The 19,540-nt window shown below is 39.4% G+C and overlaps 1 protein-coding gene across 1 annotated transcript in view; it reads right to left on the reverse strand.

The window, feature by feature from the left end:
* LOC140463454 (hyaluronan-binding protein 2-like) overlaps window positions 1-19,191 on the reverse strand; it is a 44,863-nt gene extending 25,672 nt beyond the window's left edge. The window contains exons 1-4 of the mRNA XM_072557391.1: window positions 19,060-19,191; window positions 18,102-18,120; window positions 10,292-10,360; window positions 3,202-3,309 (exon numbers count right to left, since the gene is read on the reverse strand). Coding sequence (XP_072413492.1) covers window positions 3,202-3,309; window positions 10,292-10,360; window positions 18,102-18,120; window positions 19,060-19,131 — 268 coding nt within the window. The 5' untranslated portion in view covers window positions 19,132-19,191. The remainder of the gene's footprint in view (window positions 1-3,201; window positions 3,310-10,291; window positions 10,361-18,101; window positions 18,121-19,059) is intronic.
* Window positions 19,192-19,540: the final 349 nt, after the last annotated feature.

The following is a 19,540-nucleotide window of genomic DNA, read 5'->3' on the forward strand; positions in this document are numbered from 1 at the left end:
TGATATAATTCACTGATAATGGGCTGGATTTTGCTGAGAGGGGTGAAGTAATACTTCATTCACTGATAACCTTTAAAAATGTTACCAATGAAAATCTAGTGCTCTCTTCTTTTTTCCCTTTTGGGTTTTAAATCTATTGTGAGGTTAAGGGGTGTCTTGGTACTTAGCAATAATGGTATCAGTAAACAAGGAAGCAACAAATTATTAGGAGCACCATGGTGCTCAGTGGTGAGCAGTGCTGCCTCACAGTGCCAGGGACTCAGGTTCAATTCCAGCCTTGGGTGACCATCCATGTGGAGTCTGCACATTCTCCCCATGTCTGTGCGGGTTTCCTCCAGGTGCTCCGGTTTTTTCCCATGGTCCAAAGATGTGCAGGTTAGTTGGGTTGGCCATGCTAAATCACTCATAGTGTCCAAGTATGTGTGGCAAGGTGGATTGGCTATGGGAATTGCGGGGTTACAGGGATAGGGTAGGGATGGGATGGAGTGGTGGTGGGGGGGGAGGGGAAGGGGGGAGCGTCGGCTGGATGCTTGTTTCCACACTGTACTGATTCTATGATACTGAAGTCATGAAACTCAAATAACAAGGAAGTCACAATGATTTGTAATACTTTTTAACGTGAATCTTCGGTGATTGTGGATTGAATGGTTCTCACAGGGTTAAAGATAACAAAAATTAAATGAAATGTTAAAAAATGATTATTTTCTCACTATAGAGAAATATATAATCAATTTTTAGAGCCTGTTTGAAGATCTACAATCGAATATATTTAGCAGAATTTCACAATAGTGATTGATTTGATAAGGGGTCTGTGATTCATTTTGATCTGTTTTGTGGTGGGCCAGATTTTAACATGATGTTTTTAAACCAGATTCTATAAAAGGCCTGACTTGATTATTCATTTAAAGGTTGTGTATCTCAACTCAGATACTACCTTTTGGCCCATGTGTGATGCTACATAGTATGTTTGGGTTCTTCCAGATTGATCGAGGAGAAAGGAAAATCAGGGATAGACTTTAGGTAAACTTTTAAATAACATTATTTGTTATCTTTGCGTGCTAACTGATACTGTACATGACAAACAAATAGTAGGTTCTGACTCATAGTTCATTAGGTGACAACTAACCCATCTTTTCAAATCCATACATTCTCTGTCTTTTTCAGAGAGTTCAGTGTATCTTTTAGCAAGCTCCTTCCAGTGTTCTAACTCAGTGGTATTTAAACCCAGTGATGTTCAGCTCCATGACATCACTCCAATTTAGCTCCAGGGTCCTAATCCCTTACATAACACTTATGATCTGCCTTTGGTGGATCATTCAGTGTGCTATGATTCCATCTGATGTTCTCAGTGGACAAGTACACATTAATGGGAAGATCCTGGAGGTGTTGCTGAACAAAGAGACCTTAGAGTGCAGGTTCATAGTTCCTTGAAAGCAGAGTCACATGTGGATAGGATAGTGAAGAAGGTATTTGGTACGCTTGCCTTTACTGGTCAGTGCATTGAGTATTGGAGTTGGAGGTCATGTTACGGCTGTACAGGACACTGGTTAGGCCACTTTTAGAATATTGTGTGCAATTCTGGTCTCTCTGTTATAGGAAGGATGTTGTGAAACTTGGAAGGGTTTAGAAAGGATTTATAAGAATGTTGTGGGGTTGGCGGCTTTGAGCTATAGGGTGAGGTTGAATATTTTCCCTGGAGCGTCGGAGGCTGAGGGGTGCCCTTAAAAAGGTTTATAAAATTGTGAGGGACATGGATGGGGTGAATAGGCAAAGTCTTTTCCCTTGGGTGGGGGAGTCCAAAACTGGAGGGCATAATTTTAAAGTGAGGGGGAAAAGTTTAAAACAGAATTAAACGGCAACATTTTGATGCAGCGGGTGGTACGTGTATGGAATGAACTGCCAGAGGAAGTGGTGCAACTTGGTACAACTACAACAATTAAAAAACATCTAGATGGGTACATGAATAGGAAGGGTTTAGAGGGGTATGGGGCAAATGCTGGCAAATGGGACTAGATTAATTTAGGATATCTAGTCTGTATGATGGTTGGACCAAAGGGTCTATTTCTGCATTATACAGCTCTATGACTCTAAGTCAGATCCCAGACTAAAATATGGCCTAATAAATCATATTTTCTCCATTTGATTTTAATAAGGTTGTTATTACTAAAACATAAACATACAATGCTACCGATTCAATTGAAAAAAATACAACATAAATTTACTTTACAAAATGGAAATCTAAATGGAAATAAGCCAAAATATTTACATAATGCACAAATTTAAATATTTCAAAGTACATGATAAGGTACAATCCCAAAAACACTCCTGTATAGTACTCACACTAGAGAAAATTCCTTTCTTTATGGCACAGAAAGTTGAACTCAGATGCAGCTGCAGCTTCATTTCCTCATTGAGAAAATCTGATTGCCACTTTCTTGAGACTTTGTACAACTGAGTGTAGACTTTCTCAGCTTCAAATAACCCCTTCAGGATTTAACCACAGATTTCTGATCTGGAACTTCAAAACTAAACTCTGTAAACTGAGATAACCTATTTCTTAACAATTAGAAATAATCTTCTCTTTCTCAGGATCCCTACGCCACTTCTGCAAAGTGCCGAAATGAAACCCAAAAGCCTTTTCAAACTTTTGACGTTTCTCTCATCAAAAGAACAAAAGTCAATCTTTGACATTCTAAATCAAAAGTCTTTTACACAACTGCTTTCTAAGTTTGATCATAATAATTTTCCCAAAGTAAACAAATTCCCATTAGCTTTCAAGATGTATCTCTCTCAAGCTGTTTCTAAAAAGAAATCACCATAGCTACAAAAATACTTACAAGACAATAATTAAACCCTTTTAGGCACATAGACAAAACCCACATGCTGATAGTTCAAATCTAAACTCTAAAATAAATGATATTAAAATATCGATAAATCACACAGCTTGCATTGCAAGTGGTGAAGATATGTGGGACATTAATATACTACAACATAATTTTGGGGTATGCAGAGTTAATCCAAAAGCTGCTGATTTCATACCTCAACTATATTTCTGGTTAAAGTTATAGTGGGGAAGGAGACATTGAAAAGACATGGAAATCAATCCAAATGCTATTCATTGCAATTTGTGAATTATGAACACTCCTGAGGCATTTCTTCAGGCCTTTCATCAATACCATTGTAGGATAATAACATTATTACCTTTGCGACAGTTCTTTCCATTAAATGGACGAGGACATCGGCAAACATAACTTGAAGATGTTGTTTCACATGTGCCCCCATTGCGGCAAGGATTTGACTGACAAGGATCTAGAAGAATGCTACTTTTGTTAACATTTCATAAGGAGCATAATCTTTAAACATCTTTTCTTAGTTGTTCATGGATTTAAAATTCCGTTAGTCAAAGCAATCATTTCAATGAACATATATGAGTCAATATCACTGAACGAACAACAATGTTGTTGGAGAAAAAAATAAGTTGATCAGCTGTGGATTTAACAGAACTGTTCTATATTTTGTGAATATTAATGGACAGTGAATGTTTTATATTCTGCATTATTCACTTATTTTAAAAAAACGATGCATATTACTTTCCCTGATAAATCAAAAACACAGTTTCTTCAAGTAAGGATTCTGGGTAATCCAGGATGGAGGATGAGGAAAAATGTGGTTAAAAGAGCTGCTCCTTTTTTGAGGCACTTCTAGTGGTGGAGCTGATTTCCTCAAATATTTGGAGCAGTAATTACTGTTTTATAAGTTGTTGCATTGTTTTGGAACTCTTGGAACTTTGGGAATCGAAATTCATCTCCTATGGGGAAAATACCAATGTAATCATAGCTGGAGATTTCTGGAAATCCTGGAAAAATGGCACAAGTAGCTGTTTTTATTTATTTATGCCAATTGTCCAGAGGTTCCACTGACCTTCTCATAGCATCATTACTGTATGAAGGGAGGTCATTTTGCTAATTTAATCCAGGTTTGTTTCTGTTGGAGTTGTGGCAATAGTTTAAGAGCAATTCCATTGAAATTACGGCATTTCTTTAAAAAAATCTAGATGAAGTAAAAGCTGATATCTCCTGTGACGCGATTCTGCAATTTCTTTGAAGCTGTTTCCAATCTCTTGGGCTCAGACCTGCAGAAGAGTTAGGCAAAAGGTTCAATGATCTGAATGAAATCAGACAAAGTAATACCATTCTATTCTCTGTTTTTGTGGCTAGGATTCCCTGAATGCTAGTACACTTGTTACTGTCTAAAACTAGAGGCCATACTACAATCCTTGCACACCAAAGTTTGCTTAAATGAAGGATAAAAATTGGATCTTATCTAATGTCCCCTATCAGTAGTCACTTGCAAGCACAATCTTAATAGGCCTCTTTCAGCTTAAAAGGGTGCTATCTCCACATCTGATTAACTGGTGCACTATGATAATGTAAAACCTAAATTCAAAGAAGACATCCTCTTTATTAAGTTCTGACTCACATGGAGCTGATAGGCAGTTCTTGCTGTGTGAGAAGTCAGGATTAGTGGGTACAGTGTCGGTACCAGATTAATGATTACAGTATAACACAGAGTCACCATCATATGCTCACCGATTCTTGACTTGTGTTTCCTTTTCCTATAAATCTGTATCAGGGAGAAAAATTATGGGAATGAGGAGAATGAGAGGTCAAACCCTTCTTTCATTATTGTCTATATGGATGATGAAGACAAGAAAGTTGATATTGAAATGGGGGAGAAAGAGTCATAGAGATGTACAGCATGCAAACAGACCTTTCAGTCCAAGTGGTCCGTGCCAAACAGTTATCCCAACCCAATCTAGTTTCACCTGCCAGCATCTGGCTCATATCCCTCCAAACCCTTCCTATTCATATACCCATCCATATGCTTTTTAAATGTTGCAATTGTACAAGCCTCCGCCACTTTCTCTGGCAGTCCATTCCGCACATGCACCACCCTCTGCGTGAAAAGGTTGCCTCTTAAATCTCTTATATATCTTTCCCCTCCCACCCTAAACCTGTGCTGTCTATTTCTGAACTCCCCCAACCCAGGGAAAAGACTTTGTCTATTTATCCTATCCATGCCCCTCATGATGTTATACAGCTCTATAAGGTTAGCCCTCAGCCTTCGACACTCCAGGGAAAACAGCCCCAGCCTACTCAACTCTCCCTATAGCTCAAATTCACCAACCCTGGCAACATCCTTAAAAATCGTTTCTGAACCCTTCCACGTTTCACAACATCTTTCCGACAGAAAGGAGACCAGAATTGCATACAATATTCCAAAAATGGCCTAAACAATGTTCTGTACAGCCGCAACATGACCTCCCAACTCTGTACTCAATACTCTGACCAATAAAGGAAAGCATACCTAACACCTTCACTATCCTAACCATCTCGACTCTACTTTCAAGAACCTGCACTCCAAGGTGTCTTTGTTCAGCAACACTCCCAAGGATCTTACCATTAACTGTATAAGTCATGCTAAGATTTGCTTTCCCAAAATGCAGCTCCTCGCATTTATCTAAATTAAACTCCATCTGCCACTTTTCAGTCCATTGGCCCATCTGGTCAAAATCCTGTTGTAATCTCAGGTAACCTTCCTTGCTGTCCACTACTTCTCCAATTTTGGTGTCATCTGCAAACTTACTAACTATACGTCTTATGCTCACATCCAAATCATTTATATTAATAACAAAAATAGTGGACCCAGCACTGATCTTTGTGGAATCTACTGGTCACAGGCCTCCAGTCTGAAAAACAACCCTCCACCACCACTCCCTGTCTTCTACCTTTGAACCAATTCTGTATCCAAGTGGCTAGTTCTCCCTGTATTCCATGAGATCTAACCTTGCTAACCAGTCTCCCATGGGGAACCTTGTCGAATGAAGTGCATTTAGATCACGTCTATCGCTCTGCACTCATCAATCCTCTTTGTTACTTATTCAAAAAAACTCAATCAAATTTGTGAGACATGATTTCCCATGCACAAAGCCATGTTGGCTATCCCTAATCAGTCCCTGCCTTTCCAAATACATGTACATCCTGTCTCTCAGGATTCCCTCCAACAACTTGCCCACCACTGAGGTCAGGCTCACCTGTCTATAGTCCCCTGGCTTGTCCTTACCACCTTTCTTAAACAGTGGCACCACGTTAGCCAACCTCCAGTCTTCCAGCACCTCACCTGTGACTATTGATGATATAAATATCTCAGCAAGGGGCCCAGCAATCACTTCCTTAGCTTCCCACAGATAGGTTACACCTGATCAGGTCCTGGGGATTTATGCATTTCAAGATATCCAGCACTTCATCCTCTGTAATATGGACATTTTTCAAGTTGTCACCATCTATTTCCCTGCAGTCTATATCTTCCATGTCCTTTTCTACAATAAACACTGATGCAAAATACTTGTTTAATATTTCCCCCATCTCCTGCGGCTCCACACAAAGGTTGCCTTGCTGATCTTTGAGGGGTCCTATTCTCACCCTCGTTACCATTTTGTACTTAGTGTATTTGTAAAAACCCTTGGATTCTCATTAACTTTATTTGCCAAAGCTATCTCAAATCCCTTTCTTGCCCTCCTGTTTTCCCTCTTAAGTATACTCCTACTGCCTTTATACTCATCTAAGGATTGGGTCGATCTATCTGTCACAGGTACCATCACACCAACCCATATGTCCCTTGACCTGTTATATGTTACATTGCCATAGCTCTCCCAGTCTTATCCCTGACATCTTTTCATTTCCATCAACTAGCTTAGATGCATTCACTCAAGAAGATGTGTACATTTGTGTGTTTGGATGGGGGATGAAGTTAGATATACCCAGTGAGCTTGGACAGAAAAGGTGATTGAAAGTGATTTGAGGATGTGCTACTTTCTCAGCAGAGGCTGAGGTGTTGGCTGCCCATGGTTTCGGGGAGCTGTGAAATCTAGAACTGAACTAAGGGGAAAGATATTTGCCAAATGTAATGCATGTGGAAATTTCCATCGAATTCACAATCAACTCCCACTTAAGAAGCAAACATGGTGCAGCCAATGCCATCTCCACATAAACACAAATTACAATATGAGAGGCAAAAGGCTGTACCTTATAAACCTTGTCAACCGAGATGCTAATTGTTTTCTCTCAGAACTTTCACAATTGAATTGCTAACCTTGGATCCTGTTTATAAATAATGAAGTAATGGGTTCAAATTCCATACTATATATTTGAATCCACTATATACACAATTCAGTACCACACTGAGACAGGTCACTCTCTTGGACAGGGGGCTACCTCAAGGTTGTGCCTTTTCTCTCAGGCAAGTGTGAAAGATCCCAAGACATGTCTTGAGGGCATGGAAGTTTCCTTTGTTATGCTGCACAACATTTATCCTCCAATCCACATCACAATCAGATTATCTGGTTCTTTATCTCATTGCTGTTTGTGAGACCTTGTTGTGGGTGAATTGGCTGCTATATTGTGTAAAATTAAAAATCGCACAACACCAGGTTATTGTCCAACAGGTTTATTTGGAAGTACAAGCTTTTGGAGCACTGCTCCTTCATCAGGTAGCTACGGACTAGCTAGTGCTTCAAAATAAACCTGCTGGACTATAACCTGGTATTGTGTGATTTTTAACGTTTTCCACCCAAATCCAACACGAGCACTCCCAAGTCATGTTGTACAAAGAGGCAATACATTTCAAAAGTTATCCATCCATTGTGAAGGACTTTGGAATGCCCAGAGAAGACACTATATCAATGCAAGTTTTTTCTTCCTTTAATAACCATTATTTGATAAACTCTTTTTATGACCAGTGACTAAGAGTCCAGTAGATCAGTCGCTAGAATCACCTGGCTGAACTCAGTCTCTCAGGTTAGCAGTAAATGCCAAGTTTCCCTGGTCCTGATCTACAAGCTTCAGAGACATAGCCAATTGTGGCTCTTCTCACATCAAGTTCTCATAAAAGAACTGTCAAAACTGTTCCATCACGCATTAATAGCACAGCAGCCACGCATCTCTTGTAACATTGGACCTGAGCTTGCAGCTAAGCAGAAGCACCATAACATGTCAAAGAAAGGCATTGTATTAAAGCTATGGAGAAATGGTCCTCTTATTTTATCCTAATTTATTGTTCACGTAGCAGCAGAATTGCCTGTTGTTGTCATGTTCCAAGATGGGTAACAAATTTGACTTGAAGGTTCTGTAGCCGGACCAAGTTTGACAGTGGTAAAGGTAGACAGTGTGAAACATAATAAATACCTTCAGTTATCAGTTTTGCTTGGATGCTCCTTGAAATAGTTAATGAAGAGTCCTTGAGTGATCTTTATGGTGATGCTGTCCTTCATATACCTCTGCCTCCAAAGAAACCTCTGCAATAATAGCCAAGCTTACCCTTTTTTTTAATGTTGAAGATTTTCAGGTCAAATCCTCTTTTGGTACTGATTTGTCCCTTGATGCCACTCTGATAGACGCGTTGTCATATTTTTTAGTGTTCAACACCACTGCTTTGTTGACATTTAGTGAGATCATTAACCATTCAAGAGAGGGTTATGCTTGAAACATTGACTTTCCTGCTCCTTGGATGCTGCCTGACCTGCTGTGCTTTTCCAGCACTATGTTCTTCAACTACATTTTGTTACTATCAAGGCATTCTTGGACATGACTCCTTTCCTTGGGTACTCAGGGAGGACAGAATTCTGAAGGACAAATGAATTTGGAACATCTCCAGCTGCTTAAGATGCCACATGCAATTTGTCAGTTCATGGAATTCAAATACTGACTGTTTAGGAGGCTCAATACAGAGGAATGTGGATGTCACTTAATATAGAGCACTGTGAATGTCATTTATTACAATGTAATGTTTGGAAAGGTAATAATGTTAAAACTGGTGGCCTAACTACCTCTAATACCAAATCAGTTAAGTACCACAATTGTCCTTCAAAGGAGGCTAGTTACCTGACAAAGACTGTGACTGTCCTAGATCCATACATGTAGAGTGCAGTTCCCAGTATTCATGTACTTAGAACCAGGTGGACTGTGGACTGTGTTCAGGTGGACTGGATAACTGCGACAGCAGACCCTCAGGAAGCAAGTGGTAGAAGTTCCTATATTCTCTTAAATATTTCTCTTTAACAAGCTCTCATGGAGTTGTTGGGAGTGGAGGGGAGCTTTGGTGGAAGTGATAGGGGCCAATATACGATGATGCTCACCCTCCTTTAAAGCTAGCTCATTCTCCTTTCCTGCAACACCTCTTGTTCCTCTGCTGTGGCTGTGGCAAGGGTGTGCCCTATGGAAATGTGTGCCTGGTCTCCAGATACCTCAAATATAAATAGATGGAGTTTAATTGTCCCAGTGATCTCAAAATCAGCTCAGTGAGAAGTCCAATCCTGAATACAAGTAAAATGCTTCAAAATGTTACTCCCAGTTGCAATAACTTAGAGTCATAGAGAGTCATAGAGATGTACAGCATGGCAACAGACCCTTCGGTCCATGCCGACCAGATATCCTAACCCAATCTAGTCCCAGCCAGCACTAGCCCATATCCCTCCAAACCCTTCCTATTCATATACCCATCCAGATACCTTTTAAATGTTATAATTGTACCAGCCTCCACCACTTCCTCTGGCAGCCCATTCCACACATGCACCACCCTCTGTGTGAGAAAGTTGCCCCTTTGGTCTCTTTTATATCTTTCCCCTCTCGCCCTAAACCTATGTCCTCTAGTTCTGGACTCCCCGACCTCACGGAAAAGATCTTGTCTATTTACCCTATCCATGAACCTCATGATTTTATAAACCTCTGTGAGGTTCACCCCTCAACCTCCGACACTCCAGTGATTGCAGCTAGAACACCATACGTGTAAAAATGGTAATGCAGTATGACAAAGCCACAGAAACCATTACCATTTATGCTAGCTTGGTATTTAGCCAAATGGCTGGTGACTAAGAAGAAGTGCTGAGAACTTATAGATATTTATGTGGAACAATTTTGTGCAGCTAATCATAAGAGACTTCCATCTAATGTGCAGGCCTTTAAGATACTGTCTCAGTTTGTTTTTCCTGCAGACTCACTGAAAACAGTGTGAAAGTTCATGGCTTACATGCTGATGTTGGTTTTGGCAACTTATCTACAGTAATAAATAAAATGAGACACATAAAGTATGCTTAATTTGCAGCTTTTTAACATAATATTAAATCTGCTTACATTTAATTGAAGTACTTGAATTATCTATCACATAGACCATTTCATAATGAACACTCAATTGCAAGAAGATAAATTAATAAATATAAAAAGCATTGTTCACAAACCATTATTATCGTAGGAATTTTCTAACCAAGGAGGATAATTGTCCTCGTCAAATCCTGCAGGATCTTCCCCTAGGATTGGATCACATTTAAATAGTATCATTGCAATGTTGTGAGTTCAGGCATATCAATAATTAGCAAGGCAATGAAAACCTATTTCTGCCTTGTTCTGTTCCAGTTTCCTGGCAGTAAATGGCCAACGATATTGATTAATTTTATTCTAGAAAATTTCCAAAAAAAGTATTTGCCATTTTTTTAAGAAACGTTCCTTCATAAACTTAGAAATTGCAGAGAAGATTTTCTTTGAGATCAATAAAGCTAAGCATTGGTCTTGCATTTGAAAGCGTCAAAAATTTGTTTTAAAACTTTACTCTGGGCCCACTTTGCCTGATGAAAATTTCTATCATTTGATTTTCAGGTTTTTATGCTGTTTTTCTGAGGAAAGTGATTCCGGTTGGTTTTATAATTCCAATTGTTCCAGAAACTATCTGCTGCCTTGGCCAAAATAGCTTCAGCAGTTAGTATTGATAGATTATTCAATCAGAGGAAACCACAGCTGTCCCTAATCCTACCATTACTTGATGTTCGCATGTATATAATTTCCCCCCAAAAAATGGCTCGATCATATGCAGGAATTGAAATTTTTTTTCCTTTCCAGAGCCCAAGGACACTGGGTCAATTATTTCAATTTTATTGTTTACCCAGCTGAGATTGGCTAATTCAGGTAACTTCAACTGAAGATTGAATCGAGGCTCAATACTTCTCTGTGATTATTTTTTATTAGGAAAAACTACTGCAGCCTGTTAAGCAGAAAATTAACTGATTTAAGAATTTGTATTTGATTTGGAAACGGAGCTGAAACTGAACTGTTAATCCAATGACCTAAACTGGACAATTTCAGATTGCCCTACAATTAACTTTTTGTTTTATGCAGTAGGCTTGAATGCATTGGCCCCTTTAATGGAAGTGATACACTGTCTACATAGAGCACAATTTCACTGCCCTCCCTCTCACTGTTTGTATGGAGATCGATTACACGTCCTCACGTTCATAGGCACCATCATGGAAAATACATACACATGGCCTAAGTGTCACTAGATCCAAAGCAACAAAGTTAGAAGTGTGTTTATTATTTATGACATTTTATATTAAATTTAAATTTAAACCGAGAGAATTAATATTTGATAGTCTAACAAGGCAGTAGGAAACATTCAATCCGAGCTTTTGGTACACTGTCCATTGTCACTCTGATTTATTGCTTGGGGTTTGACAGTGATAATGTGCGGATTTTGAGTTTGAAAGCATGACAAGACATTTCTGCTTCCAGCCTATTTTTCCATCATTGTCATCCGCTACTCACCCCATCAGTGCCTACCCACTGGCACAAATTGGCTACCCACCCATCAGTGACTACCCACTGTAACAAAGTGGCTTCCCAAGCGGCAGTGCCTACCTATCCAGTAATGACTGCCCTTCCAGTAGGGAGCACCCAGCAGCAATGACCACACAGCTTGCAGTGGCTACCTGCCAGAGCCAACTATTGTCCAATGGCAGTTAGGCTCCTGGCAGTGCTGACCAACCCTGTAGCTCCTACATATCTGAAGCAGCTTTCCAGTGGCTGGTCAGAGAAACTCATGAGGCCTTTTTCTATGTAACCTTCCCCCCAGTGGTACCTGAAAGCTCAGCGTGCCACAGCTGCGCCCACACGCATCCTATGCAGAGACTCCTCCTCCACCATGGCCTTGCTAATGTGGCCAGGGTTTATTTGGATAAAATTCAAACCTTTTCACATGACCTTCAAGATGGAGATGCCCTCACAGTGCCCATTCTGCAGTGGTATCTCTTTATTTGGATGTGGGGTGTGCTGTCTTTCCAAAGGTGCGGATCATCTGATTGGGTTTGCCGCCTCAGCGATTGACCCACTGTCCCTAACTGGAAGACAGACCTGGAGACAGCCTCCAACTTGGTGAACCTTTGGAAGGAATTGATAGGTTGACAGCAGGCCCTGGAAATGGTCCCGTGCTGCAACAATATTTCAAGTGCATAAGATTTTGTTGAGGGTTCTTGTTTATTTTCTCAGTGTCCAACACACACAGAAAGTCATTCCCCCATGTTATAGTAGCTAAATCAATCTTATAAGAGATATATGGGTTATACATTTACATACCCATAATGAAGTGTGCACTATCTCCCTCCAGAAAGATAACCCACATGTTTAAATTCAGAGAGGACTAATGCTGCTACCATCTGATTAACTTCAATACAGTATTATGGATCTTATTCTCACTTCACTACTTTAACAACAAATCAATGCTATCTGTACCTAACAGTTAGCCAATAGCATGATGAATCAACCTGTGCAAGCTTTTGGTCCATGGGTTGTAAGCTCATCTGCCTATCCCGGTATTCCCACAAAGTACATCCTCAGTTATCACAATTTAGGAGCTGGAAGGGTCCTGATTTACTATAGTTAGGATTAACAAGGATATTAGTGGAATCAAAAGAAGGTGAGCATGGAATGCTACCATCTTGCGGGTTAACTGCAGCTGTCTCTCTGAAACAATGAAGCCCATTCTCCTGGGGTTTCTCCAGCATCCCCTGTAGGAACTACACACAGAAATAGGTAACCAGTCTCAGCCCCGTCCTGAGGTTCCGCAGCATTACAGCTGCCAATCTTCAGCCAATTCAGGAGTAGAGTGGTGCTGGAAAAGTGTGGCAGTTCAGGCAGCATCCGAGGAGCAGTAAAATCGCCGTTTCAGGCAAAAGCCCTTCCTCAGGAATACAGGCAGAGTGCCTGAAGGGTGGAGAGATAAATGAGAGGAGGGTGGGTGTGGGGAGAAAGTAGCATAGAATACAATAGGTGAGTGGTGGTGGGGATGAAGGTGCTAGGTCAGGGAGGAGGATGGAGTGGATAGGTGGAAAAGAAGATAGGCCGGTGGGACAGGTCATGGAGACGGTGCTGAGCTGGAAGTTTGGAACTGGGGTGAGGTGGGGGAAGGGGAAATGAGGAAACTGGTGAAGTGGGGAAATGAGGAAACAGGTGAATTCTGTCCACTTCATGTGATATCAAGAAACAGCTGAGTGCACGTAACAACACAGCAAATTTGGAGCAGGCGTGGGCTATTTGTCACCTTGAACCTGCCCTGACATTCAATTCACGGTTGATCTCCTTCAGGCCTAAATTCCTCTTTTATGCCAGTAATTAACTCCTGAGATTTCAAAAATAAAATCTGTCTAATGCGTCTTTCAATATTTAGTTATCTGGCTTTCACAATTCTCTGAGGCAGGGAATTCCAGCCATTCATTACACCCTGTGAGACAAAATTCATTTGTGTCTTAGTATCTCCTCTTTTTCTATAACTATGTCCCCTAGTTCTAGATTTCCCCACTAGTGGAACCAACATTCTAACATCCAGTCTGTCAAGCCCTCTCAGAATCTTGTATATTTCAATAAGATTTCTTTCTTTCCAAACTCTGATCAATAACTGCCTAACATGTTTAGCTGTCCTTAATAAATCAATCTCTTTATAGAAACATAGGCCATTTGATTCTTTGAGGCCATTTGCCATTCTAGATAGTCATAGATGATCATCCTATTCAGTCCTCTGTTCCTGCTTACTCTCTACACCCTTTGATCTCTTTAGCCCTAAGAAATACATCTAACTCCTTATTGAAAATATTCAATGTTTCAGTCTCAACCGCTTCCTGTGGAGGAGAAATACAAAAGACTCACCACTCTCTAGTGAAAGTTCTTTTCATTTTAGTTCTAACTGGCCTACCTCATATACTGAGACCGTGTCCCATGATTCTGATCTCTCTGGTTATAAAAATATCCTTCCTGCATTTACTCTGTCTAGTCTAAACTCCAGTGAATACAGGACTAACCAATCTAGGCTTTCTTCATAGGTCAGTCCTGCTATTCCAGGCATCAATCTGGTAAACCTTTGTTGCACTCCCTCCATAGCCAGAACATCCTTCTTCTGATAAATAGACCAAAACTGCACACATATGCCAGGTGTGGTCTCACCAACATCCTGTATGAAAGTAGTAAGACATCTTTGCTGCTGTGCTCAAATTCTCTCACTGTAAAGGCCAACATACCATTTTGCTTCGTCAGCACATCTGCATTTTTACTTTCAGTGACTATTGCGCAAGGACACCCAACTCTCATTGCACTTCCCCCTTTCTCAATCTATCACCATTCAGATAATAATCCACCTTTCTATCTTTGCTACCAAAGAAGTTAATCTCACATGTATCCACATTACATTTCATCTGCCATCCATTTGCCCACTCACTCAACTTGTCCAAATCACACTGAAGCAATTCTACATTCTCCTCATAGTTCATCTTCTCTGACAACTTTGTGTCATCTGCAAACTTAGAGATATCACATTTAGTTGCCTCAGCTAAATCATTAGTATCTATAGTTCATTCCATGAATCAGGTTAATGACTCATATTGAACTGTCTCTAGTATAACCTTTTCAAAATCTGAGGACCAAAACTGTCTGCAGTATTCCAGGTGCGGCCTCACCAACACCCTGTATAGTGTTAACAAGACTGCTTTCAAATTCCAACCCCACAGCAATAAAGAACAAAATTCTATACGCCTCTTTAAATTACTTACAAACTAATTTACATAACATCTGCAGCTAACTTTTTTTTTGTTTCATGCACAAGGACACCCAGACCCTGCTGAGCTGTATGTTTTTGGAGTCTTCCAAATTACGATTTGCTTGGGTCAACACCGTCACAAACCAGCCCCAGTCCTCTCATTTCTTGGCACAATCAAATTTCTAAGCTCCTCTTATTTCTGGAACTTTTAGTCAGGATGTGACTGAAGCATGTTCAATGTGAAGTCCACCTTGTTTGAGATATATTCAAACCAACTTGTTCAGAGATGTTTTTACATACCTCGAGAGTGGGTAGGACTTGAACACAAGTCTCCTCATTTGAAGCTGCTTCAAGTTATTTGTTAGCAACTGGAAGGATTCATTTCTGATCAGTGGAACAGTCTGGATAGTCTGTCTGCCATTCCCAACTAAGCGTAACCTAATCTCTTACTCCTTTCTTCCACTTTCTCTCTTTATAAAACCTCTCTAATTTGGTAAGTTATGTTATTAGCTGCTCTGAAAATAGACCTATCATTAAGTAATTGAATCCATACAACAAGCTTGTATTTATTGTTGAACTGAATCACACTAATTGAAATGTTATGTCCACTTCTCACAACAGACTGCCGAATACACTGTGCATAAAATCAATATGAATAACCCAATAGCACAGCCATAGTGGCTCAATGGTTAGTACTGCTGCCTTACAGTGCCAAGGACCCAGGTTCAATTCCAGACTCGGCAACTGTCTGTGTAGAGTTTGCACATTCTCCCTGTGTCTGTGTGGGTTTCCTCCGGGTGCTCCAGTTTCCTTTCACAGTCTAAAGATGTGCAGGTCAGGTGAATTGGCCATGCTAAATTGCCCGTAGTGTTAGGTGCATTAGTCAGAGGGAAATGGGTCTGGGTGGGTTACTCTTCAGAGGGCTGGTGTGGACTTGTTGGGCCAAAGGGCCTGTTTCCAAACTGTAGGGAATCTAATCTAAAGTGTATTTGTGTACAGGACAAGGCATGTATTACATCAACCTGTTGTAGTTCCAGATATTTCCATTCCTCATGACTATAAATTGTAAAAAAATGGAGGTATCATTGGTTGGTGGAAGAAGCACCATTGAATAATAAATTGGAATTGAGAATGTGTCACAGTAACCATAATAAATAAACAGTGAGAAAACCACATCAACAGCTATGCACCAATAGCCTGCTTACTGATGCTCAGTCTGGGGTTGAACTCATCAGTACCATGGTAGAGATATGCCTACCCTGTGACTTTACTACCAAAAGGAATAAGAGCAGCAATGTTAATCGAACATCATCAGGTTCCTCCCGTATAATCCTGACTTGGATATTTTGTACCATCTCTTGTTAATGGTTGAATCAATACCTTGGAATTCCCTGTCTCTTTGCCTTGTGGATAAGCATAAGGCTGGAAGAACACAGCAAGCCAGGCAGCATCAGGAGGTGGAGAAGTCAACATTTCCAGTGTAACCTTCCTTGAAGGGTTGACTTTTGCACCACTTGATGCTGCCTGGCTTGCTGTGTTCTTCCAGCCTCCTGCTTGCCTACATTGGATTCCAGCATCTGCAGTTGTTTTGTTTCTATTAGCATTGTGGAAGGATTGTTATCCCCATATGTAATGCATCCGTTGAAAGAAAAATCCTTTGAGCACTTTCTCAGAACAACTAAGAATAATGAATAGAGACATTTTAGTCAGAGTCATACATATCTCAAAAAGCATATTTTAAATGTTGGCTTATGTAAGGCTGTTGATTTATGCTTTGTGCTCGCTGAGAAACATTATGGTTGGCAATTTCAGTTCAGTGAGCTGTAATATGGTCTTCAGAACATCTGGGCTGGTAGCACTGGTGAAGAATTAGAGCATTGTTCACTGATGTTGAAACTACGCCATTTATCAGAAACTCTGCTAGCTACTTCCTGTTGGCCAAGCAGAGCCATGTGTTGGGAAAACAAGTCCTTCAATTCTCTTTTTAAAACCCAGTAAGTTCTAAATTAGAGCACTACAAAAATAGAAAAATGAGGCCGGACAAAATATCATGGATCAAGTAGAATTTGTGGAATTTTAGAACATGGATTGAGTGTGGGCACCAAGTCATGAAAACAATGGTAGTTAGAAGGAATCCATTAGAAGAAACTAGGGTGAAGATTGATGTGGATAGTGTCACACTGGAACAAAGAGACAAATTTATCTGTCTAAGACCAATGATTATCAGAAGATGGCAGATGTGATGCAAAAGTTGAAGAAGGATAGAAATACCCAAAGTAACATTGTAAAGATGAAGGATATATTAACAACAAAAACATTCAAGCTTGTAATAATGAAAAATCTCATAAGTTGCTTATGTGAGTTGAAGAACGTCTAAAGGAAAGAAAGACAACTTCAATTTAAGCAGAGAAAGCAAAACAATAAAAGTAACCTCTTAGGAGTTAAGAGGGATTTCAAGACTAGGCAGCACATTTTAAAGGTGAGAGGAGAGAGATTTTAAAAAAAAATGGGGGCAAAAGTTTTACACACAGGATGGTTCACGTGTGGAATGATCTTCCTGAGGAAGTGATGGTTGTGGGTACAGTTACAACATTTAAAAGACATTTGGATACATTTGTGATTATGTTTGACATTGACTGCTTGACTGAAGGATCTGTTCCATGATGTATGACTCTATGCAGTAATCTCCTTAGACTGATTCTGAGTAAATTAAATGTCTACTTAAAGGACAGTATATAGAATGTCTGTGAAGTTCCTTTTTGTTTGAGATAATAGTAAAAAGTAAACACTTTGTTTTATGGGTTGAAATATAAATTGCCTGAGATAATATCATTTAGTCAGTAAGGCGTTTTGCCTTTTGTTACAGCAAAAGTCTTAAATTGTAAAATCTTGTTCTGTTATTCTTTCAGCTACTAACTGGAAGAGTGAATTTCTTTTGAAAACTTATCAGACAGAAAATGGCAAAATATTAAACTCCAGACCTGTTATGTTGACCCATTTAAAACTCTATTAAATTGCTGTAAAAATTCCCATCTATACATACTTTGCATTTCTACTTTATATCTCAATGCAAGAATTATCCAAACAATGTGCATTGCACAGTTTCATTGTCAATCAATTGGCAGCTGTTCATTAAACAGAACTTTAATGTTAAATATATGCTATATATGTTGTTTTTTTAGGAAAGGAACACTCACCATTGTCACTGCAGACTTTCTGTGGAGAGAAAAAAATGTTATACATGAATCTACTGCAACGTACAAAGGGGCATTCATAACTTTGAAATGTGTGACTTGGAAACTTCTAGACAAGTTAAGTCTCTGGAACATTCCACTGAGAAAACTTTGCTATTTAAAGTAGATTCATACTCTAGTCTAAATTACATTGACTAGTGTATAAAAGACAACAGTGTAGATTTCTCCATTTGCAGTTTAAATGTCTTCACGGTGAGATGGAACGATTGATGTAATAACATAATGACATCACTGTGTCGGCAATTACACCATTGTATTTATCAGTGATTCAACAACATATTTGTAAACAAAGTCTCAGTACGGACAATGCCCCTTTAAGACAAAACATTTTAATTAAAGGAGAAATAAATTATTTGCAATGCCTTTATATACATTGAGTAATTACTGTGAATGATTTTCAGCTGATTCTAGTAAAGCTTGCCTCCACAACATTGATTTTATTACTGCTATAAAAAAGTATATGGGAATAGGCTGTACGCAGGAACTATTAAAGCAGCATGACATCATTTGCCCATTGCAAGTAAACAATATCTTGCAATCCAGAGGCCTAATGGAAAGAATAGGAGTTTACTGAGCAGAGAAATCAAGAGGAAACAGGCCAGGGAATGTGCGCAGTAATTAATTTAGGGGGGAGGGGTGGGGAGTTGGTGGTGGGAGAAAAAAAAACACATAATGGAAGAAATGTTTCATCATTGGCTTTTTTAGTGAGTGGATAAATTAAGTTTTACAACGTGCACAGCTTTAACGATACCATTGAAACTGGAAAGTTATGTGTAACAATTTTAGACCTAGTGTAGTGCATCCAGAAAACCAGTTCCTGCGACTACTGTTTTTGTGCTTCTACTTTCATCAAAAAATAGCACTCATACATTTTAAAGCTACGTAAAAAGTGCTTACTTACAGAGTACGACAGTAACACCGCCAGCCAGATGAAAAAGCACCTGGTAGTTGACCAAACTATTGCTTTTGGCATATTTCAAAGATTTGAAAGTGCTTTGCTTCACTCTGGACATTTGACTTTCTGCTATTTATATTACAACACACGAGCAGGGTCATATGAACAGACTAGAAGTTATTAACCAGTCTTCAAACATAGATAATTTAAGGAGGCAAAAAGCATTGGCTTTGGTAAAAATGGCAAAAAGACTTGAAATTAGTATCATTGAATACATAACGATAAAGGTAAAAAGAAACTCTTCAAATGGACTATTTCTCAACAAATGTCCTATTTAAAGTACATATTTAGCAACTGTTGCTTTATTGTCATCAAAAACATAAATTAAAAATTTATCTCCTTAAATTGGTATAAATATGATTTCAGCGTACAGACTGAGTAATTCAATTATATTCAGTTATTTTGTCTTTGCTTTTCTTCCATTATT

Source organism: Chiloscyllium punctatum, chromosome 38 (genome assembly GCF_047496795.1).
Source record: "Chiloscyllium punctatum isolate Juve2018m chromosome 38, sChiPun1.3, whole genome shotgun sequence".
Classification (NCBI taxonomy): Eukaryota; Metazoa; Chordata; class Chondrichthyes; order Orectolobiformes; family Hemiscylliidae; genus Chiloscyllium; species Chiloscyllium punctatum.